The following is a 24004-nucleotide window of genomic DNA, read 5'->3' as shown; positions in this document are numbered from 1 at the left end:
TATCCTGCAGACAGACAGCAGGTGGCCAGAAGCTGCCCTTGCTACCCTCCCCAGCAGGACCTTGTGACATTGGCATGATTGACTTGTCATGTTCTCAAAGTAATTCTCAAAGAGAAGATCCCTGCATCCCTTCCTCGGGGCCCCAGGGCTCCAATTGAAGAGTCCTTCTGGAGAGCACACTGCGGGGACCCACAGGAGCTAACCCCGAGTGGCTGTTCAGGGCCCAGCCAAGGCTCCCAGATGGGGAGAGTGCGGGCGAAACACTGAACTAACTTAGAAGATGGATAACAATGGTGGAAGGATATTCCTGTCTCTGAATCCAAATAGCACTGACAACCCAGACGCGGGATGTCTCACTACCCACACGGAAATAGGAATTGCCCCTTCTGTCTGGCCATCCCCGTTCCACCAGAAGCAGGGGACGCAGAGGAGACAACGGAGACAAAGTAGCTTGTGGCTCTGACCTCGTGTGTCACAGTAGCAAAACACACTAGGACATGCTCACCGGAGGGACACTCAGGCCACTGTCCTCTGCATCTGTGGTGTGGCTCATGCTCATGAGCATGGAGGAGGCACAGGTGAACACTTGTGAAAGACCCTAAGCTGGACAGGCTTGAGCTCACGGGGACCAGTACCAGCTCTGCCCCGGCCCTGTGTCCCTCCTCTCAGCCAGGGGCCCGGCACCTGCTCTCCCAGGCATTCATCCAGGGCCATCACCCACTCCCTGCGACTCCCCAGCTCTGTCCATTCCTCTTCTCTGCCTCAGTCTCCCCCAGTAGGACTGAAGTGCCTCCCCCAAACAGCCTCCGTGGAGTTTAGGGCTTCAACCTGAGAACTCTGCAGACCCGACAGAGCTGGCCTGAGGGTTATACACAATGTTCTTAGGACTGCTGAGCAGTTGACAGGTGCTCATGAGGACTCTATGTGGCCGAGTTAGACACAGGACAAATGTACCATAACAAGAGCCCACCGCAAACACACTCAGAGGGGGAAGGCCAAGAGCTTTCCTCTAGGATCAGGAAAAAGACAAGCAGCCCCTCCCACTGCTCCGTGAGAGGCACTGGATGTTCTGTCCAGGGCAACTAGAGAAGAAGCATATCCAGGCAGGGAAGGAAGGACGCCACTTGCTGATGATGTGACCTGGTACAGAGCCACCCGAAGGACTGCACCAGCCAACTGAGCACCCACGAGCAGATCCTGCAAATTCTGAGGACACAAAGTCAGCAAGCAAGCATCGGGGCCTTTCTTTATGTTAGCAGTAAACTACCCGAAAGAGGGATTGAGAAACCAGTTCCACTCACGATGGCAAAAAGAACACCAAGGGTGAAGTTGGACCAAGAAATGAAAAATCTACTGACAACTACAAACCAGTCATGAAAGAAGTAGTTGATGATTCAATCAATGGAAAGGAACCTGGGTTCATGGGTTGGAAGAATCAATATCCCTCCAGAGTCCATGCACCCAAAATGTCCTCAGTCAGTGTCATCGCTGTCCAAATTTCAATATCGTTTTCACAGAAATAGAAAAAACAATCCTAAACGCAGCCACAAAAGACCCCAAGTACCAAACTTGGGGTCATCTGATAGTGGAATGCACCAAGCTGAAGGCATCACAGTGCCAACTTCAAACCCTCGTGCAAAGCTGAGCGGTCGACAGAATGGCGCTGCGTAAAGACAGGTCAGCCAGGGAACCGGGACTGCCCAGAGTGAGCTGAAGCCGGCAAGGTCAGTTGACAGGAGCGCACAAAGGGGAGAGGATGGCCTCTTCAGTCACCATCTGGGAAACCTGGATATGCACCTCCTCACTCTGGGCAGGAGGAGAGGGGCTCATCCCACAGAACCCACAGAAGTCAATGGGAAAGGGACTGAAGGCCCCAGCACACGCCCTGGAACTGTGAAGCCACCAGAAGACGACAGGGGAAATGCCGCACAGTGTCTGGGAAACATTTTGTACGTGACCCCAAAAGTAAAGGCACAAAAGCAAAAACAAATGAAATGGCACTGTCAAGAACTTGTGCACAGCAAGGGGCAGAGAGCCGAGATGACCACAGGTGGGGGGTGGCACGAGCAGAGCCACCTGATAGAGGCCGGCCTCCAAAACACACCGAATCCAGACAACACCAAGAAATAAGGGCCCGACAGAAAAGGGGGACGGACAGACAGACACAAACCCCAACAAAATGCGCAAACCAGGGGACATGTAAGGTGACACGGGGAGACGCAGGAGAAGCCACAGGAAGTGTCCCCTCACACCTGTTGGGATGGCTGCTTCCCAAAAGACGAGCCCCGGGGTGTGGAGGGGGTCCTTGTGTGCCTCGAACGGGAGCAAGAGGCAGCAAACCCACCGTGGGAAACAGAGGGGTTCTCAGGAAACCAGCAGGAGCTCCATCCTGATCCAGCAATCCCTCCCCAGGGAATGACCAAAGGAACAGAGGCCCTTGTGCCTAAGCTGCTGCTCTCCTGTGCTCCTCTCAGCACCAACCTCAGCACTACCACGTCCATCATGGGATGCACATGGACGGAGAGGATGGTGTGGTGAACACACAGCCTTGGAAAGGAAGGAACTGTCATCTGTGACTGCAGGGATGGGCCCGAGGACATCACAGCAAGTGAAATAAGCCAGGCACAGACAGAGGAGCCTCGGGCTGCGAGGGAACCTGGAAAAGTCTAACCCCCCCTCCACTGAAGAAGGGGGAAGAGAGGGAGGGGGAGGAGGGGGTGAGGGAGGGGGAGAGGGGGAGGGAGAGGGAGGGGGAAGAAGGAAGAGGGGGAGGGGAAGGGGGAGGGAGAGGGAGGGGGAGGGAGAGGAAAGAGGGGGAAGAGGGGGAAGAGAGGGAAGAGGAGGAGAGGGAGGGGGAGGAGAGGGAGGGGGAGGGGAGGGAGGGGGAGGGGAGGGAGGGGGAGGGAGAGGGAAAAGGGGGAAGAGGGGGAAGAGAGGAAGGGGGAAGAGAGGGAGAGGGAAGAGAGGGAGGGGGAAGAGAGGGAGAGGGAAGAGAGGGAGGGGGAAGAGAGGGAGGGGGAAGAGAGGGAGGGGGAAGAGAGGGAGGGGGAAGAGAGGGAGGGGGAAGAGAGGGAGGGGGAGCAGGGGGGAGAGCCACTGATGAGGTGTAGAGCTTGCATTTGGGAGGAACAGCCTGGTGTCTGCTGCGCACACAACTACAATAAACCACACTGTGCTGAGCATTTCAAATTTACTTAGATTTTGAATGTCTTCACCTCAAAAACTTATTTCTTGAGGTGATGGATTTGTTAATCAGAATGACTTGTCCATCCCACAACGTGCACTTGTGAAGCTCCACACTGTAGCCCGAAAATATGGAATTTACACAATTATTATTTGTCAATGAAAGAAGAAATGAGTGAGACTTTGATTCTCACCTGTGGCCATAGCTCAGGGTCACCTGCTGTTAGTCCACACTCTGCAAAGCAGCAGAGCAGCAGGACTCGCACACCCCCAGACTCATGCACGCACACACCTCCACGCAATATGCATGTGAAAGACTCAACCCAGACAGTGGTGGGACCAGCAGCCCATAGCTCTTGAGGCCACCCCGGGAGGTTGGAAACTCAGCAGAGTCTGACGCTGCAGGCCTAAGGCAGAATTACTCCTCTGGGAATCCTCAGCTCTGTCCCCAAGATCTTCAGCTGATTGGAGGAGGCCCACCCACATTATCAAGCAGGTAAACTGATGGCTGATGATGCCCACACCTACAGAATATCCTCACAGCCTCTCCAGAGTATATCTGATTAAAAGTTGGAAGGACCAAGCAGCCAACTGGACACTTGGCACTGACCTTCATACCTGGGGAGGCTGTAAAGCATTAGGCCAGGCCTTGAGCTATAGACGCAACCTCTCCAAGGTGGGACACACACAGGTGCTTTTCAAAGTGTGCAGCTGGCCTGAGAACTGTTGCTTTAAGGTGTAGAAATGGCAGGGTCCTTCTCCGTCTGCTGCTCAGCCCTCAGTCCCGAGTGTGGGCCACCTGCAGGCCGTGTTCACGGAGCCTAGCTGAGAACCTGGCATCTGTGATGCCCTTCCAGGGTGGGATGGAGGGAGGCCCCTGACTGGAAGCCGAGGCTCTGGAGTGAGAGGCAGAGGCTGCAGCTGCTCTGACCCTGTGCCAGTTCTGCTGCTGGGCGCTCAGCTGGGACACCCAGAGCCTGCAGGTCCCTGCCCCAAGCTGCCCCAGGGAGTCCCCAAGTCCAGATTAGCACATCAGCACCTCTGGGGTCCAAGAGGCGTGGTCTGGTTTTGAATGGCCGCCTAGAGTCCTGTGAATTTACCGTGACAATGACAGGTGGCTTTTCACCTTACAGAGGGAATCACTGCAGGGCTTTCCATGTGCCTCCCCACACCTAAAAAGGGATCTGAATGACACTTGACACTTTCCGCTCTCCACACGTCCACTGGGGAGGGCCTGGAGCTGCAGAGGGGGCCGCCCTCCTTAAACTCAAGCACCACCAGGAACCACCCGCGCGCCACCTCCCCCCACGCGGCTCACGCGTTATCAAATGCCTGGGTCACCACATCTCTGGGGTCCCGTTTCTTAGGGTTTACCTTCCGACAACCCCTGCCCCCTGACCTCCTGCTGAATGACGGCTTCTGAAGGGCGTCTTCAACTCCTAAGGGTGAAGACCGAGTCGAGGCTTTCCTTGGAATCTTTGAGGTCTGGAGCCGGGACATTCAGTACTTGTTGAATAAGCAGCAAAGTTTAAAAGCTTTAAAAACTTTGTAGAAAGCACGGAGACCCCTACATTGAGCCTCTCTACTCCTGCCCATGTGTGCTGAGGGCAGACCACTGAGCCAAGGTCCAGGAGGTCGGGCCAGGCAGGAAGTACTGCTTCCCCGGATGCTTCAGCCACCCTTCCTCCCACTGTGGGGGCGCATCTGCAGCGCAGGCAGCCCCTTACCCTCTGCCCTCCCGCCTCAGCTCAAAGTAAACCCTGTACAAATGCTGGGGCTTTTGTTTTCTTTTAACTATTGGGATGCACAACATAAAGCTCACGAGCCTCTCCTAAAGGTGGTCTCTGAATTGGCATCTGGCTGCACACCTGGCCGAGAGCCTCAACAGAGCCCCAGCCTCTGGGCAGAGCCTGGCTCCCAGGCCTCACCAGCAGAAGGCACAGAGGGCTCCATCTAGGACCAGGAGGGCCTCTGGACTTGTAGGCCATGGTGGGGTGGCTGGGCCCCAGGACATGCATAGATGGGGTGCTGGCAGGACTGCCCTCTCCTGGCAACACAGCACAGGTGGAAGCTTCTAGCAGGGGTGGCAGATGCACGGTGGGCACCCCTGCAGGGGCAGTTTCCTGGGCTCAGCTGGGGGGTCCCTTCAGGCAGCACCACACTCAGGATCCTGAATATTTATCACTTCATTGTATTTATCCCCAAATCAGGCCCAATTTGTTAAGACGGACACTTCTTGCCATGAACGATGATGACCAGTGGCAGGACTTGCGTTCTTCACCTCCCAGGGAGTCCTGGAATGGGGGAGATGCTAGGGAACGCAGTACACCTTGGGGGACCGTCAGCTAGGTCCCCTCCTGCACCTGCCCGTGGGCCCGAGCTCCTGCTGCATCTCCTTCATCCTCAACCCCCTCCGCCTCCCCGGCACTCACCCAGCCTGCCCCCACAGAGCGGGAAAAGCAGGCTTGAGTCAGGTGAGTGGTCCACCATGACCGGGGAGGAGGAGCACTCACGGCTTCCTAGTGTCCCTGTCCTCGCCCATCTTGCGGGATGAGGGCCAGACATCACAGAGGACACATGGTGGGTGGTCACACCAGGCCTGTGCTCAGCTCAGAAGGCCTGGGATGAGGCTGGCCCATGTCAGAAGAGGGGCCAAGAGGCGTGTCCTTGCAGGCAATTCACTTTAGTTTTTAAGCTTTAAGTTGAAACAAAATGATGGACCCGTGTGCGTCGCCCTGGGATGCCTCAAGCCTACAGCAGCCTTGATTTGATGAACCAAAGGACAATCGCTAGGCCCCAGTCATGGCTGGTCTAAATGGCCCCCACTGACCACCATGCAGAATGTTCCCGTTTCCCCTCACAAGCCCTAAGGCCCTGAACACCCCCATGCGGCCGCTCCCCAGCGGAAGGCAGATGCCCCTCAGGACACAGGGCAGCCCCATGACCAGTGACTGTCAGGTCCCCTGTTCACCTCAGCCAGGTGTCACGGCCATTCCACAGGAGAGCCAGGACCCGGGCGTGTTCCGGGAGCTGCTGCTGCAGAGACGCATGCTGATACAGTGACAGCAGCTCAGGAGACGGTGCCAGCCAGGTGCCACGGGGCTGGTATGTCCCAGCCCTCCCTGCTGGCCGCTCTCCGGCCTGCGTGACTGTGGCACCCAACACACCAGTGCCACCTGAGTGCCCCGTGTGGACCTGGGCTCCGAGTGCTGGCTCCCCCCGGTCCTCCGGTCCACACTCCCCTCGCAGCACGTATCCGGGGCATCACACCTCAGAGGCCAGCCGAGGGGACTCGCCAGCACCAGGAACAGCACAGGACCAGGCCACGGTGACCCCTGGGCTGCGGGTACCCCTGCTCACCAGGCATGCAACTCACCTCCGTCCCACCAAGCAGGACCACGGACAGGGAGAGACCCCCACCCTGGGGCTCGTAGAGGGAGACACAGGCAGATCTGGGGGCAGCAGCATCACCAGGTGGGGAAAGCTGGGCTTGTGGACATCTTAAGTGACAGTCCTTGCAGTCCCACACTGCCTCTCCCTGGAGCCGGGTCCCCCACCGCCCGGTGTCCAGGCCAGGGCCTGGGTTCTCAGGGCAATGTGGGGACACGGATGAAAGGGGCCCCGACACCTGCTGTCCCAAGGGTGCCTGGTGCTGCGCAGGCTGTGGTGGCTCCGGCGGGGATTCTCGTGAGGCCACGGCAGACGACCCTGAGGACAAGTCACTGTGAGCACCATGTGCCTCACAAGTCAGGCCCTTGGCTACTCTCGTCTCTCGGGTCTCTGTGACAACTGGATAAGGGGGACACAGCTGTCACCTGCAAGGATGGACAGTCAGGATCTGGACTCTCCATGACCTGCCCAGGGTGTTGGGCACAGAGCCGTGAGAGTCACCCGACCTGGCCTGGGGCAGGCGGCTCTGGGCAGGTGCCACCTAGCGGCCTTCTCCTGCTTTTCTTCCCCGAACAACACGAGGACTTCACCAGCCTGTCCTGCCACGGGAGCCACCAGGGGTGAGTTCTCCTCGTCCCTGATCCTTGCTCACCAGGCACAGCCATGCCAATCTCCAGCGTGTGGATTGCACGTGGTGGAGCACAGATGGGCCTGTCTGGCTGCAGGCCATGGACATTCTTATTAAGTTGACAAATTTGCTGAGAGAATGAGGCGTCGTCCACATCAGCTAGGGACGTCCACAGAAGCAGCAGTCAGACGACACTCAGCGGCTGGGGCTGAGGTAAGGTACAGGCTCCCTGTGCTCATACTCCTAATGAGGTGACCAGGATGGTCGTCGCCCTAGAAACGAGAGCTCACCCACAAGCACGGCAGGCAGGACCATGACCAGCTGGGTCACTGCCAACCTTCCTACCACCTCTGCTTTCACCGCATTCCTACAACTGAGGCACAGAGAGGGTGAGCAACTTGCCCCAGGTCACAGAGCTAGTAAGGGACATGTCAAGACAGGTAGAATCTAATCTTCCTCAAATTATTCTATGAAATAGAAAAGGAGGAAACCCTTCCAATATTACCCTGAAACCCAAACCAGACAAAGACACATCAAAGAAAGAAAACTTCAGACCAATATTCCTGATAAACATAGAAGCAAAAATTCTTAATAAAATACTGGCAAATTATATACAAATACATATTAAAAAGATAGTGCCCCATGATCAAGTTTGGGTTCATTCCAGGGATGCAAGGTTGGTTCACCATACAGAATAATCAATAAATGTAATTTATCACATCAATAGACTTAAAAGACAAGAATCACATGATTATCTCAATAGATGCAGAAAAAGCATTTGACAAAATACAGCATCCATTCATGTTCAAAACACTAGAAAAATTAGGGATAGTAGGAACATACCTCAACATTGTAAAAGCTACATATGCTAAACCCAAGGCCAACGTCATTCTGAACAGAGAAAAATTGACAGCATTCCCTCTAAAAACTGGAACAAACAAGGATACCCTCTTTCATGGCTTCTATTCAACACAGTCTCTGGAAACTCTAGCCAGAGCAATTAGACAAAAAAAAAAGAAAGAAAGAAAGAAAGAAATTAAAGGGATACAAACCGATAAAGAAAAAGTCAAACTATCCCTATTTGCCAATGACATGATTCTGTATTTAGAAGACCCCAAATAATTCCACCAGAAAACTTCTAAAACTCACAAATGAATTCAGCAAAGTAGCAGGATATAAAATTAAAGCCCATAAATCAATTGCATTCCTATACAACAGAAATTCATACGTAGCAAAATGAAATTAAACCCCTATTTCTCACCCTGCACAAAATTCAACTCAGAGTGGATCAAGGACCTAGGATGAGACCAGAGGCCCTGCACCTACTTGAAGAAAGTATCAACCCAACTCTCTACCATGTCTCTTAGGAACCAACTTCCTCAACAACTCCTACAGCACAAGAAGTAAAATCAAGAATCAATAAATGGGATGTAATCAAACTTCAAAGCTTTTTTACAGCAAAGCAGATAATCAGTAACATAAACCGAAAGCCTACAGAATGGGAGAAAATCTTGCCACCTGTACCTCAGAGCATTGATCTCCAGAATATATAAAGAACCCAAGTAATTAACGCAAAAAAAAAAATAACCTAATCAATAAGTGGTCAAAAAGGAACTGAACAGACACTTCACAGAAGAAATATGATCGTCAACAAACATATGAAAAAATGTTCAACATCTCTAGCAATTAGAGAAATACAAATTAAAACTACACCGAGATTCTCTATCACCTAGTCAGAAAGGAAATCATCAAAAATACGAGTGATAAATGCAATTCCTGTTAAAATTCTAATGACGTGTGGGCGAGGATGTGAGGAAAAGGTACACTTGTGCACTGCTGGTGGGACTGCAAATTGGTGTAGCCACTATGGAAATCAGTATGGAGATTCCTCAAAAAACTCGGAATGGAACCACCATTTGACCCTGCTATCCTACCCCTCAGTTTACAGCCAAAGGACTTAAAATCAGCGTCACGACCCCATCAATGTTTATAACAGCTCAATGCATAGTAGCTGAGCTGCAAAACCAGCCTAGGTGCCCTTCAGCAGGTGAGTGGATGAAGAAAATGGAACACGTGTGTGTGTTTACGTGTTCTCTATATACACACGTGGTACGTGTGGACCTTGGATTCCAGCCTCCAGGGCCATAGAATCGCTTTCTGTCATCCCCACGGCACCGTGTCTGTGGTACTACGTTAGAGCAGCCCAAGCCGAGTCGGCAACACGCAGGAAGTGGGAAGGCCTGCTCCATCTCACAGGAGCACGGCTCAGGCACCCACCTGTCCTGGCCCGGGGGGTGTCCTGTCATGAACATGGGCTGTGGCAGGCTGGGAGCTGAGAAAGCCGGGGCTGAACCCCTCCGCTGCGGCCCTACCTCCTGCAGAAGCCCCTCTGCCCTGGCCCCCTCCCCCACGTGTGCTTTCCCTGGGCCAGGCGCAGGGACCGCTCTGCAAACAAGACTGGTGTGGTCCCCGTTCCTGGCCTTAGCACAGGAGAAAATGCAAAAGCATGTTTTCTTAAGGGTCGTTAAAACTTGAACCCTGGGGTAGCAACGACACAGAAATGGTTCCTTGTGAAATTCGCCTTCAGTGGCCTGATGCTCCCAAGGTTCTGCTGTCCCCAGGGCTGACCACACGCACAGCGTGACAGTGCCTGACTGTTGTGTGGATGTGCTCGAGTGTGCAAGCATATGCTGGTGAGCGCGCACAGTGTGTCCTGCCTCCAGCATGACGTGAGGCCCAGCCTGTGGAGCCCTCCTGTGCTGACGAGACCCACGGACACCAAGCCTGGAGCCCATCGTCAGACCTGCACTAAAGCAGACACCACCCGGTGACCCCAGGCAGCAGACCTGTCCTCTCCCAGCCTTTCTCAAGGCCAGCCTGCCTCCCATTGGGCCTCGGCATCTCCAAAAGTTGAAGTCCAAAGCAGATGCCCAGCCATGCCCACTGACAGAGCAGCCAGGGTCACAAAAGGTCTGAAACCTAAGCTCCCTCAGGATGCTCACAGGGGACAAGGTGATGCCCCGGCTCCATCACGTGTGCAGACGTGCGGCCGGCGGATGGGCAGGTGGCGGTCACACTGCGGTTGTCCTGAGAATCGACTGGTCTACGGCCAGCACTTTCTGCTTCCTCGCCACATGTGGGCTGAGGGAGGGCCAGTGGGGTTGGGGCTCGATGCTGCAGAGACACCAAAGCTGATCCTGGTCCCCAGGGGCACAGCAGGGCCCCACACGGGCTTCCCTCTGTGAGGAAATCCCCCCAAACAACAGTGTACCTTTCTTGTTAACCAATGCTGAAACTTCCTCCCACACAGGTCGGGTCAGTGGTCTGTGACCCTGGGGAGCCGGGGACCCTCCTGGGAATGGGACAGACTGCCTGCACCTGCTTCCAGGGGCTCAGGAACGGCAGATTACACAGGCGTCGGGAACTCCTTCTCGCCCTGTTTCAACTCACTGTCCCTAGGGCAGCGCTGAGATTCCTGTCAATGACCTTTGATCACAGCACGCCTGTTGGCCAGGAGTCCAGACCTCACGTCCAGCAGCCTGGCAATGCCCCATGACAGGAAGCCCGGGAGCCCTTTCCTGGAGAGGGTCTCCTCCCACCCTGGCCTGGGCGAGCGAGGACAGTGCTTGTGGCTGGACGCCTTTCTCCATGCCAGGGCCTGAGCCAAGGGGACGGGCTGACCCACCAAGCCTCAGAGAAAGCCTAGCAGGGAGGTGAACTGCTGGGGCCAGAGTCTGGGCTCAGACCCCGGCCTGGCACCAACTGGCCACGAGGCCCTAGCCTAGTCACATGGCCTCTCTGCGCCTCAGTTTCCCCATCTGAAAAGTGCCACCTACTTTGTGGGGTTGCTGTGAGGACACAGTATTTCCTATAACAACCCGACCATGCCTAAAACGTGAGACACACCCAATAAGACAGGGTGGCCGTTGTCATGACAGTGTCCAAGAACCACATTACAGAGTGTGTGAGGGACTCACACAAGGCCACACACCAAGTGCAGGGCCCAGTCTAGGCTGATGGTCCCCAGCCCCTCAGGGTCACTTCTGATGGGTAGAGGCCAGGGAGGCTGCTAAACATCCTGATGCCCAGTACAGCCTCCACAGCAGAGCCTCCCCACCCCCAAATGCCACTAGTGCCAAGGTTGAGGCTCCTGGTGTAGCCCATGACTCCTGGTAGCACCTGCTGGTCTCAGGTATGACCCACCTAACTGTGTCCTGCAGGAGGCCGATGGGTGTTTAAGGGAAAGGCTCCAGGGTCAAACGTTTCTGGAGGTACCACCTCTGGAGAGCTGTCCACTGCCCTTTGGCCAAGGGCTGGCTGAGTTTCTGCCACAAAGACACCACTCAACTCTCTGAGTTGCCCCCTGCCATGGGACCCCAGTGCCCCCTGGGTATCCTGCGCCCACCTCACATTGCTTAGACCAGGTGGAGAGGCTGAGAGGGGGGCAAGGTGGCAGGAGGGACACTGGGCAGCCCTGGGCTCCCAGGTCCACCTGGCCTTGGGACTTGCCACCCACGTCCCTTCAGCTCCAGCCAGGACCAGCATCACCCTCAGCCACCACACATTCCCCCTGGACACCTGAGGAAGAGGGCCTGGCCTCCTCTCACGGACAGGGAGGACCCCACTTCTGCCCACCCACGCCACTTCTGCACGGCTGTCCCCTCTGGGACAGAGCAGTTCAAACACTGTCCCTCCCTCCACGTCTCACTCTGCTTTGGCCCTTCTCTAATTAGAGCTTCTGCTGCCACGTCTAAGCCTTGGGCACGCCTTGGCAGGGTGGCATCCTCAAAGCCACCTGCCGCTCACTTTAATGCACTTTCATACACCAAAGAACACGTACCTGAGAATAACACTCAACCCTCCAGGTACGACAGGCTCCCCGGGTGTCCTGGGTGTCCCAGGTGTCCCCAGGTCCTCCTGAGCCTGTCTGCAGGCCTCAAGACACGTCCCAGGAGAGGTGCCCCAGGAGCCTGCCCTCTGTCTCTCTGCACGCTCAGGCCTGCACCTGCCCCTCAGCACGCTAGGGGAGAGTGCCAGCGCTGACGTGGCCGTGTGCCTCAGCCCTGGTGGCTGGCTGCCTGGGCCCACGCTTCCCATCGCCCTCCTCACCAGAGATGACGGAGTCGTTCAGCACCTCTTCATCCTGGTACAAAAGCAAGTCGTCCTGGAGCTCAGAGTTCAGCAGCAGGTTCTCCTTGTTCTCCTCCGACTCCTTGGCTGCAGTCCGCCTGTTCTCCAAGACCCCGTCGGAGCTCCACGCCTCCTCCCGCTCCTTGCCCCGCTCCATGCTGGACGTTCTCGACAGACGGACATCCACCCGCTTCTTGGGAGACCCTTTGCTTTCCCGTCCTTGAAAACTAGATCAGAAAGACTCATTAGTTACGGGCCAGCCCTCACCTGGAAACCCGGCAAAATCGACTTGGGGTGATCATCACTAGGGTGGCCCCGAGAACGTGCAGCTTCTGTCCCAGGCACCTGGGCAGGGAGTGATGGAAGGACCATGGCCCTGGGCAGGAGGCTCTCCGGGAGAGCACAGAGCATGCGGGGACAAGGCCTGCCAACGCGGGGTGCAGCAGGCACGGCTGTGATCAGGGACCTCACAGGGGCCAAGAAGGGCATCTGCTCCACCAAAGCACGTGTCCTGTGGTCCCCCCGCCTCCAGCAACCCCTTCCCCTTCCACCCGCAGGCCACATGGATGGAGAGCGAGAGGTGGCTGTGGGCACAGGGCTTCCGACCTCCGATAGGATGCTCCAGGCCTCAAGTTCTGCACAAAGAGCAACCTGCTGTCAGCTGCTCCCCCTGTGACCCCCTGCATCCCGAGGGCTCACAGAGGAGCCTCACGGCCAGGTCCCCTCGCACACAGCCCCAGCCCCCACGGCCTCCCATGGGAACCAGGCCAACTCTGTGGTCTGCAGAGTCCGGGGCCTGACGAAATGCAGCACCCTTGTTCAGAGATTGCCCAGGATGCCAAGATGGCTACGGAAGTACATGAAACTCAGTCCAGGGCCCTGGTGACCCCCGGGCGGCAGGTTCACAAGGCCATCGTGGTGGGAGTTCTGGTAGCACGGGCGGCCTGAGCAGACTCCGGGCCTCACCTGTCCTGGCGGTGCTTCGTGGCCAGTGCCCTGTGCAGCTCTTCCATGACGCGGCTGGGGGGCAGCGGCCGGTGGACTGTGGTGAGATGAGGGGACCCCGTGGGCGTGGAAAGCTGTCCTCGGAGGGGCGGGTCTGCACTCTTCATACCGGGGCCTTGAAAGGGCACAGCTTGGCCTGGACGTGGAGGAACCAACCGGATCATCACACTCCATGCTGGGACCAGGGGCAGAGGATCCACGCCTCCCCAAGCCCAGCCAGACCCAGGCACATCCCTGTGGGTTTCCCTCCATCCACGGGGCCCGCCCTGCTGGGGCCGAGCTGTGGGGGCTGTTGGGGCCGAGCTGTGTGGGGTGCTGGGGCCGAGCTGTGGGGTGCTGGGGCCAAGCTGTGGGGTGCTGGGGCCGAGCTGTGGGGTGCTGGGGCCGAGCTGTGGGGTGCTGGGGCCGAGCTGTGTGGGGTGCTGGGGCCGAGCTGTGGGGTGCTGGGGCCAAGCTGTGGGGTGCTGGGGCCAAGCTGTGGGGTGCTGGGGCCGAGCTGTGGGGTGCTGGGGCCGAGCTGTGTGGGGTGCTGGGGCCGAGCTGTGTGGGGTGCTGGGGCCGAGCTGTGGGGTGCTGGGGCCGAGCTGTGGGGGGTGCTGGGGCCGAGCTGTGTGGGGTGCTGGTGCCGAGCTATGGGGTGCTGGGGCCGAGCTGTGGGGTGCTGGGGCTGAGCTGTGGGGGGTTCTGGGGCAACATCCTTCCTGCCTGGTCTCCACTCGGACGAGCCTCCTCACTTCCCTGCCAGGACCCAGCATCCTGCAGCCACTCTCGCTTCATGTGGACCCAGAAGCCTTCCCCAGCTCTGCAGCCATCCTCCAGCCTGGTGCCACCAGAGCCACCCTCTGCCTCACCCTCCCCTGCCTCAGCCGAGGGACTCTCTGGAAGGTGACTCCATATGCCCCTGCCATCTTCCTCAGCATGTGATGTGCACTCACGCCTAGGTCCAAGGCCCCTTGCGCTGCCCACTGAGCCCCCTGGCTTCACCTCTTCCCTGTCCCCGCCTCACTCGTCACCGCAGCACAGGAGGCCCTCTCCAGCTGCTCCCTCTGCCCAGGATGCATCCCCTTCCTCTGCTCCTGCGCCCCCTTCTCGGTGAGGCCCTGTGTGACTCTCACCGTCTGGAGCCCTGACATCCACCCTCAGGACCAGAGGCTGTCCCAACCCCCTCCTCCCACTCGGGGAGGGTGACCCTGTGGGATCCCTGGGGCAGGCTGTGTCCACCTCCTTCACTTCATGGCCTGGCTGCGGCTCAGCCTGCCTGTCTGCAACGTGGGCCACCAGCTCCTTAGCACAGACGACACCAACTGCCCTGTCTCTGCTCCCCCTCGGGGCTCCACACACTGGGCCCTCCAATAGCCAGCAGCTGGTGCAATCAGCCAACTCTCTTTAACCCCAGGGACATAAGCCACGCCCATTCCCGAGCACGCAGCAACTAGTGGCCCCGGGCACTCCTGGAACGTGAACAGTGTGCCCAGAGCACAGCCAGAGGCAGACGGTGCTCTGAAGTGTCTTGGAGGATCTCGGCTCTTTTGCTTTCTTGGGAGGCAGAGCCAGGCTCCAGCACACAGCCCAGCCAGAGAGGCGGCCAGCAGAAAGAGTCCAGGGAAAGAAGGAGCCACGTGGACTGAGACCTGAGGAACAGGGAGGTGACAGCCACGTAGGATGTGACCACACTGGACGGGGCCTCCAGCGGCCGTTCCCTGTGCACCTCAGCACTCCTGCAGACCATCCCTGCCCATCACAGTGGCCCCGTCCTGAGCACCTGCAGGCGGTCCCCAGTGCCACCCGGGCCCTGTCTAGCCAGCCTTGCCTCTGGCCTCACCCAGTCCTATGAGAAGAGTTTTATTAGTCGTGCTGTACAAACAGGGAAACAGGCAGCGCGGCCTAGTTGAGACTGCCCAGGGTCTCTGGACCACAGTGGGCCACAAGTGTGACAGGCAAGCTCTCCCTCCACTGCTCCGTGGGTCACTCGCCCACCCTGGAGGTATGGTGCCCAGTCGGCCTCTCTGGCTCCCATTTCTCAGAGGAGGAAACCGAGGTTCAGAGCAGCTCAAGGGCATGCCGCCTGGAGACACACAGCTCCAGTGACAACCGTCAGAGGTGGAGGGACCTTGCCATGGAGGGAACTGTCACCCCGAGGGCTGCGCAGGGAGAGCTCCTAGTGAGGAGGGGACTCACCTGTCCAGGACCCACACAGGTGAGACACAGGAGGCAGGGCCCTGTGGACAGGGGCAAAAGGGAGAGGCAGGAGGGCAGCAAGCAGAGGAGCACCTGCCCATGACTATGGGGCCCACGAGTCACGGGGCCCAAGACTTTCCAGAAAAGACCGAGATCTGGCCCACAAACCAGAAAACAGGACCCCGGCAGACACCAGATGCGCTGCCGTGCCTTGCTCTTGGACTTCCAACTGTAACCGCCCAGTTACTCTGTCAGCAGCTGGAGTGGACGAGGACACCTGCAGCCCTGTGCCAGGGGAGAGCGGGCGGCAGGTGGAGACGCAGGTGCCAGGGAGCTGCGTGTGTCGGGGGCCTCTGCCCTCGGAGGCCCCACAGCCTTCACACGCTGAGGCACGGATTCCCAAAGGAAAGGAGAGCACCCGAGACTGAGGCAGGGGCTTCACCCAAAGGAATCTAGGCAGATGTCCAGAGCTCCTAATCACGCTCCCAGTTCAGCCCCCCAGGAACTGGGGACAGTCAGAACACGTCCTCCTGATGTCCCCGAGTTCCTCTGCCTGGGGGGAGGTGGAAGTCAGAGGTGCTGGCAGGCAGGCAGGCAGGAGATGGGCCCCAAGGACCTGGAAGTGACCGCGGGTGTCTCCTGAGGTCCAAGCTCCCAAGCGCGACAGAGCTCCGGAAGAGCGGAGCCCTCGCAGGAACAACACATGGCCAGCGTGCTCCGAGCCATCCCCACCTGCGCCAGGCTCCCGCGGTGGGAAGGGGTTCCACCAACGTGGCAGCAGAGCACCCTACTCTCATTCAGTGTCCATGTCACCCAGAGACCCGAGTTCCCGACCTTTCCAGAGATGCACACAGCAGCTCACTCGCCCTACATGTGCCCATTCCGCCAGTCACCTGCACTTGCTGGGCGCCCGCTGTATGCCAGCACAGTGGCTGTGTTCAGCTCTGACCGTGAACACAGAGCCGGGGTGCTGGGGCTGAGGAGGCAGCTGGGCCTGCAGAGAGGCTTTCTTGGGTCCCAGAAATGCGGTAACAAAGGACCACAAAGGAAGGCCTTCCACAGCCCTCAGGCCAGAGGTCCCAAATCCAGGTGTGGGCAGGGTGGGCTCCTGAGGACACGTGGGAGAGACCCCAGGCCCTTCTCCCAGCTCCTGGGGCTGCCATTGCTCCTGCCTCCACTTCCATCTTCAGGTGTCCTCTCTGCATGTCCTTCCCTGTCTCTATAGGGACTTTTACCCAGTGACACTGTTGAGAAAGCCATGAGGTTCCCGGTGGGCCCGAGTCTGAGGGGACACCACCCAGCTCACTACTCAAGCCCAAACAATCTGGCACATGCTGTGGGAGGAGGCGTGGCACTACAGGGTCGGGGTAGGTCCCCAAGACAGGCAGCCTGAGCTGAGCACCAGGACGCAAGGGCACTGGTGGGGACCTTGGAGGGACCACCCAGCAGGAGGGTGACCTGTTCCCACTCAGCCCTTCCCCACCCAGTGACACATCCTCGCACAGACTGACCCTTGGGGTGAATAACAGTCACCGCCATGCCTGGTCCCAGCTCCAGAGTCCCCCATGCCACATACCCACTCGGGTGCTGGAATGAAGACTTAAATGCTCACTTGATCAGAGTAAGAGGACAAGGGTCCAGGTAGAGGCACCCCCCAAAGGGCACCAGGGAGTGTGCGCCGTGGCCACCTGCTGAGCTCAAGCCCCAGTTCCTGGCCCAGCAGCTGATGCCCAGGTCAACACACCATGGAGGAGGGGACTCGGTCACCTGTGCAGGCAGCTCTGTGCCGTGGCCAGCAGCATCGGGCTGGAAACTGAGTTTGAGTCCCCAGTGGCCGTGGCAAAGGGACAAGTTCCTGGAGCTTCCTGAACTTGGTTTCCTAAACTGCGAATTAGGTACCTACGCCTCCCCCCAGAGGTTGGCCTGTGGGTTCAGCGAGGCCCGGGTAAGAGTCCCCCTGGTCGGTGGTCTCACGGGGCCGGGCCTGGCCTGCTCTTGAGAGCAACCACCTCTCAGAAACGGCCTGCTCCTCCCTGAGACCAGCAGCTCCAGGTTCCTGGCAGCGGTGGGACAAGGGTGCCCAAGACGGAGAGGAGAGGGGCACGTGGGGCCTCTGCCCAGCTCCACGCCCCTCTGACCACCACCCTTACGCCTGGCTCTGCCCTGCTGCACAGAGCTCCTGGCAAAGAGAGTCAGCAAAACGGAGACCAGGAGAGGGAGAGGGAGAGGCACTGAGAGAGGCAGAAATAGGCTGCTGCCTCTCCGTGTCTGCAAGGAGCCCTTCAGACTCCACAGAGAGGCCACTTCCTCTGGCCTGCAGGAGAAGTGTGCCCTGGGCTTGAGCCCTGGCCCCAGAGGCAAAGGGCCAGAACCTGCCCAGAGTGGGGCCCAGCATGACTGGTGGAAGTTGTGGATGGATGGCAGGAAGGGTGCAGGTCCGATGGATGGACAGATGGACAGACGGATGGAGGGGAGGAAGATGGCTGAGGACAGGATGCACGCAGACCCACCTGTGACGTTTTTCGTGGTTTTGGAGTTTGCCTTGGGAGGTGGAGTGGGCAGCAGTGGGGGGCTGGGGAGCTGGCCCATGGACCTCTCCAGGGGTCTGGGCGGACTTTCCAGGGAGTCAGACCCAGATGAGGCTTGAGAGAGCTCGTCGGTGGTGGGCAGGAGGCTACTGGGGTCTGCGTCCTCCCCGCTGCAGGCAGATGGCACCTTGGTTGCTTCAAAGGCAAAACAGAGCACTTATAACTTGTCCCCGGGACCACAGTGGTGAGCGACCAAGGGGGACTGGTGGGAGGGGTCATAACAGGGAGCGGAACGCAGAGGGTCCCTTCACGGGCCCACTGACTCCCCCCACCCCCGCAGGTCAGCCATCAAGTGGCGGGAGGGAGGCCATCCTGAGTGTGGGCGACCCTGCCCCTTTCCCAAACAGACAAGGCCCCCTCACCTGCATGGTGGCCACTGTGACAGGCCGGGGGTCAGACAAGCCCAGGTCCCAGGTGCCTCTGCACTTACTGTGTGTATCCTGAGTCCCTAACCTGTGCCTCCACTTGCTCGTGTCCCTGTATTCATGACAACAGCCCCTCAGATTACTGTGAGGTTTCAGCAGGAAGTGACAGATGTGTGCCTGGTACATCCAGACGCTCATGCTGCCAGCTCTGGCTTTATGTCCAGTTTCCAGCAACCCTGGCCCTGGCAGTCCAGTCCAGGCGGCGGATGCTGGCAGTGCGATTGGATTTTGAGAAAGGGCAGCTGGCCCACAGCCTTGTCCTCTCTCCAGTTGCATGTTGAGGCCCCCTGCCTCCTAGAGCACCCCAGGCCGCTACCCTCTACCTTCTCGTTTATCTCCTTGCCCAGCCCACATTCCACTGTCCACCATTTTTGTTTGTTTGTTTTGGTAGAAATTGAATCCAGGGGCACTCAGCAACTGAGTCTCATTTCCAGAACTTTCTGTTTTTTGAAAGGACTTTGTCTCACCAAGTTGTTTGGGGGCCTCACTTAGTTGCTGAGGCTGGCCTCAAACTTTCGATCCTCTTGCCTCAGCCTCCTGAGCCACCCGGCTTACAGATGCACACCAACAAGCCCAGCACTGTCCGCTATTTCAACAGCAAGCCACCAACGCCCCAAGCCCCTTGTCCAGCTTCCTTTTCACAAATCCTGCCTCTGGATGAAGCCACCCCTGCAGGAGGAAGACCGTGACGTGAGGGACTCTCAACCTTTAGGGTCCAACTTGGCTTGCCCCGCCCCCAGACGAGCGTCCCCTGTCCTTTCCTGCCCCCAGCTCTCTCTCGCCTTCTCCTACTGTGCCTGAGCTTCACTTGCGCTCTGCAGGGTAAACAGGCCTTCAGGTGGGCGCTCCTCTCAGATCCCCACTCCATACAGGACCTGCTGTCCAGGAAGACAGGCGGCCCCTTGGGGACAGGCACTCCCTCACTCCCTGCCTCAGGGAGCCCCGAGGTGCCAGGCCCCATGGAAGTCACATGATGAACATCTTCAGGTCCTAAGGGACATCCTGAGGAAGATGCCACCACCCTCGCCCCCATGTCCCAGGGAGCAGCCTGGTGGGGCCGTCCTCAGGTGGGGGGCCTACTGGGGGACGAAGCACGTGGGCTCCTGGGTCAGCTAACGAGGTCCTCCTGTCTTTGTCAGTGTGTCTGCAGTGTCTGTCACTGGGGTGTCTGCTGTCTGGGATTCATGGTCTCTGAACCTGACTGGGACTTGCGCCCAGCCTGCGCTGTCCGCGGTGCTGAAGTCACAGTCAGGCTGGACAGGGCAGGCCTGTCCCTGCCCTTTAAGTGCCCAGTGAGGCCGTAGATACAAAGCCACAGCCACACCCTCCGCCGCCCCCTCTTCTGGGCCTTCGCCACATTACGTTGGAGGTTTCACTCAGGCTGGGGCCCCTCTTGGGAGAAGTTCATAGGAACGTAGGCTTTGCCTCTGACGGCTGCCCCCCAACTCCCAGGGAACATCTCAGAACAGATGCAAGGGCACCCAGCTGCCATGAAGGTGACCTTGGCCACCGTGGCAGGCTTGCACTCTGGCCCTACAGGGTGTCTAAGTGAAAATGCTGAGTTTATTTTCTTGTAATTACAAACTGTCCTCAAAGCCTCTTTATAAAAACCCCTGGGCCTCAAGACTGTCATTGTGTCCAGTGAACTGTAACCTGCAACTTTTAAAGTTCACGATTCTGATGAGTTGTTTCATTTAATTTTTTCTCTGATAATACAGACATCTTACGAGTCCTAGGTCAAAACAGTTGTGGGGTTTCCTTGTTAAGCCACAGGTGAGCAGAGACATGCCCGTTTTCTGACACCAGTCCTGGGGTTTGCTGGGTAGCCTGCCTCACATAAACCAGCACAGGGCCGCAGACGCTAACTCCAAGGACACACGCTCAGAGCCGATGCCCTCAATACCAAGCACAGGACCAGGACTGCCAGGCACAGGAGGGCAGGAGTTCCCATCCTGCAGGGGGCTGGTCCCCTCCCCTGGAGTTCCTGCAGCCACACATCCTGGAGCCCTCTCCCTCTGTGGGGTGCTGTGCGGGTGGAGGCCTGTGGAGCAGCCCCGCACCTGTGGCCTGCCCTGACAGCTGGACTCGGCGTGCCTCCTTGCTCGGATGGAGTCTGGGTGAACGGGTCACACTGGCACCCAGCAGGATTCCAGTCAGGAGGGACGGAGACCCAGGAATGGCTCTCCAGGCCTCACCTGGCCAGTCTCCAGCACTCCTCCTCCTCTTTCTGTATGTGCTTGACCACTTTCCAGATAAGTGTGCCGTTCTCTGTGCCTCAGTTTTCTCATCTGCACAAATCTCTGCAAAAGCAACCATCCCTGTCCACAAGTCACAGAGGCTGGCATGAGGTCACCCAGTGTGAGCAGCCGTGGGCCATGCTGCCAGATGAGAGCATCATTAGGCAGGCGGTCAGGCCTCCCTGTTTTAGAAGGCATGTCAGCCTCGGGGGCCACTCCTTGTCATGAGGGCTGTCCTGCACTTTGCAGGCTCACCAGCAACCCTGGCCTCACACCACCAGGGGCCCACAGCCGTCCCCAGGTGAGACAACCCTGATGACTACAGACACTGCCACACAGCATGCCTGGGGACAGTGTGCCTGAGGCTGGCACTACTACCCTAGGTAAGTGCTGCTCAAATTTTTAAGGGACATGCATTGCAGTGGAGGGAGGCCCGGGTGAGAGCCACAGCTGTGACGTTCTCATGGCCCCAGCCGGGTCCTGCAGAATGGAGTGCTGGGCAGGCCCGTTTGGCCCTCTGGGCCCCAGTATCCTCTCAGGGGCCCTGGAATCAGTCTGTGTGGGGCATGGCCAGGTGAAGGGCCTACTGGGGGAGGGAGCACGTGGGCTTGGGGCCTCGCTCCTGGGTCAGCTAATGAAGTCCCCCTGCATCTTGTCAGTGCTCTGGGTAGTTTTTCACCAGAAAGCACGGATTTGGCCTGTGCACCACTGAGAGACTGTCCCCCTGGCCTCTGGTATCAACTGCGCCATTTCTTTAGATCACAACAATCTACCAGTTGACGACCAGCCCAAACACTCCTCACCTTCAGCTACACTTTCTGCTCCTTTGAAAATTAAACGTTTCAGACAGGTCCCCAGACCACGTCTCTATCCTCACCACCTGCTCCCTCTTCCTCCCACTGGTGAGGCCTGGACCCTCCTGGAGCCCCAGCTGCCCTGCCCAGTCGTTGCCTGGTCTCCATGTGGGCCACACTTGCTCAGGCCCTCGTGGGCTCTGCCCCCGTACCAGCTGCCTGGGAGTCCAGCCTGTACTGCTGCAAGCTGCTGACCAGATTCTGCATCCTGTCGCTGAACGTGTGGCCTTTAGGTGCTCCCCATCCGCCCTCTCAGGAGTCAACCCCATAACTGGACCTCTGGCTTCAGAGCCCCTCCCATCCCTGGTGACCCCTGACTGCTCCTCTGAGCTCTGGACTCATAGCCACCCGACATCCCCAGCTGGAGGTCAAACAGGCATGAGAAGACACATCCACAAGCAGCTCTGATTCCCAACAGGCTCTCCCTTGTTGGCCACCGTCTCTCACCTGTCTAGTGCCAATCCAGCTTGGAGTGTCACTGGACATCTGCAGGGGCCAGGTGTTGTAGGAGCTGCAGCCATGGCATGAGCAAGACAGACCCCACCCTCATCAGGCTTAGTGCCACCCAGGCCGCCAGGCACCAGGACTGAGCGCCCACCAGGCCTCTCTCTCCTCCTTGCTCCACGTCTTACTCCCAATTCATGGTCACGTCCTACAAACTCCACATCCAAAATATGTCAGAACATCCACTTGTCCCACTGAGAGCTGCCAGGGCCTCTGCCTGAAGCCCCGCTGGCCCCTGGTGGCCCTAAGCTCCATGTTGCTGCCCGCCCATCCCAAGCCTGGCCCCCTGATGGCCCTAAGCTCCATGTTGCTGCCCGCCCATCCCAAGCCTGGCCCCCTGATGGCCCTAAGCTCCACCCTTGCCGCCCACCCATCCCAAGCCCGTCTTCTCCCCCAAGGATCAGAAAACCTGCTCTAGAGGGCCAGAGGGTAAATGTTTTCAGTGTGAATTTTATGGACTTTGCTGCAATTACAGTCTGTTGATATGGAAAACTCTGAAGGCCTGGCCAGTCCAAATAGCAAAGTCTCTCCTGGCTTCTCACCAACACGGCCGTGGGGCCACCTCTCACTCTCAGCACTGCCCAATAGGACTGTCTCCTCCCTGTCCACAGGGTAGCCACTCATGGCAAGTGGCCACAGAGCCATGGACGGGCTGGTATTCCTGGGGAGCTGGAGTTTGATTCTAATTTCTTCAAGTAACCAGTAGCTAGAGGGCACCTGGATCCTCTGGGAGTGAGTCCAGGGTCCCATGCCACCCTTCCAGGCAGAGAGCAGGTGGGAGGCAGGTGGGCACCTCACAAGGCCTCCCTCACCTGTGCCAGTGCCTTAGCAGCACCTAAAGGCCACACGTTCAGGGACAGGATGCAGAATCTGGTCAGCAGCTTGCAGCTGGAGAGCTCCTGTTCAAGATGTAGAAAAGGCTCACATCCCAGAACTTTCCAGAAGCAGAACAAAGGTTCTTGGCTCTAGTTTTGGTGTAGACTTCTGTGATTAACATCAAACCCCAGAGCCAGGCATGGTGGTGCACACCTGTAATCCCAGGGGATTACAGGGATTACTGGGGAGGCTGAGGCAGGAGGATCTCAAGTTCAGGGCCAGTTTCAACAATTTAGCAAGGCTCTAAGCAACTTAGCAAGACCTTCTCTTGAAATTAAAATAAAAAAAAAAAGTCTAGGGATGTGGCTCAGTAGTAAAGTGCCCCGAGTTCAACCTCCGTACCAAAGAAAACCAAAAAAATAGACAAAACTATCAAACCCCAGTGTTGTCTGTGCTCTGTGGCCTTAGGAAAGTGACCTCACCTCCCTGGCCCATTTTTTCAATGCATCAGTTAGTCACAAGATAACTCAGTACATGTAGAACACGCTCACCCAGGGCCATTTCTTTTTATTAGTGCACTCGTGGGAACCAAGATGGGCACCAGGTGGGCCCTGCCCGGTCACACAGCACTGAACAGGATCCTGACCCATGAATGTTTAAACACAGGCTCCTCCCAAGAGCCACAGGGAATGCTCTGCTGCTACTGTGGCAGCGTCCAAACCAGACCAGGAGAAACGGTCACTCACACACAGAAGCCCAGTCCCCCCAGATCACAGTGATTGCCAGGCTCTTTGACAGGTTCTCTTCCTGGGATATCTGCAGTACCTGGACGCAGTGCCCACCACCCACCCACCCACAGTGACTGGAGCACATGCAAACAGCAGCCCTGTTCAGGTGTCACCACCTAGCTAAAAGGGAGCCACCTGCTAGACAGGAGTGACCCCTCTCCCCAACCCCGGGTAGTTCATAGAAGGCTTGATTTTTAAGAGAATCTGACTTTCTTGGACCCTTCAAAATGCAGCCAAGATCTAGAACAGCAGAGAGCGCACTGGAGAGCGCCCAGGGG

At 57.7% G+C, this 24004-nt stretch overlaps 1 protein-coding gene across 1 annotated transcript in view; it reads right to left on the bottom strand.

The window, feature by feature from the left end:
- Phactr3 (phosphatase and actin regulator 3) overlaps positions 1 to 24004 on the bottom strand; it is a 172083-nt gene that overhangs the window by 32699 nt on the left and 115380 nt on the right. Inside the window, exons 5-7 of the mRNA XM_076849507.2 lie at positions 18025 to 18237; positions 13298 to 13472; positions 12311 to 12558 (exon numbers count right to left, since the gene is read on the bottom strand). Coding sequence (XP_076705622.1) covers positions 12311 to 12558; positions 13298 to 13472; positions 18025 to 18237 — 636 coding nt within the window. The remainder of the gene's footprint in view (positions 1 to 12310; positions 12559 to 13297; positions 13473 to 18024; positions 18238 to 24004) is intronic.

The sequence above is a fragment of the Callospermophilus lateralis genome, chromosome 3 (genome assembly GCF_048772815.1).
Source record: "Callospermophilus lateralis isolate mCalLat2 chromosome 3, mCalLat2.hap1, whole genome shotgun sequence".
Lineage (NCBI taxonomy): Eukaryota > Metazoa > Chordata > Mammalia > Rodentia > Sciuridae > Callospermophilus > Callospermophilus lateralis.
Note: the sequence above shows the minus strand (reverse complement) of the source record. Positions and strands in the feature narration are given on the sequence as shown.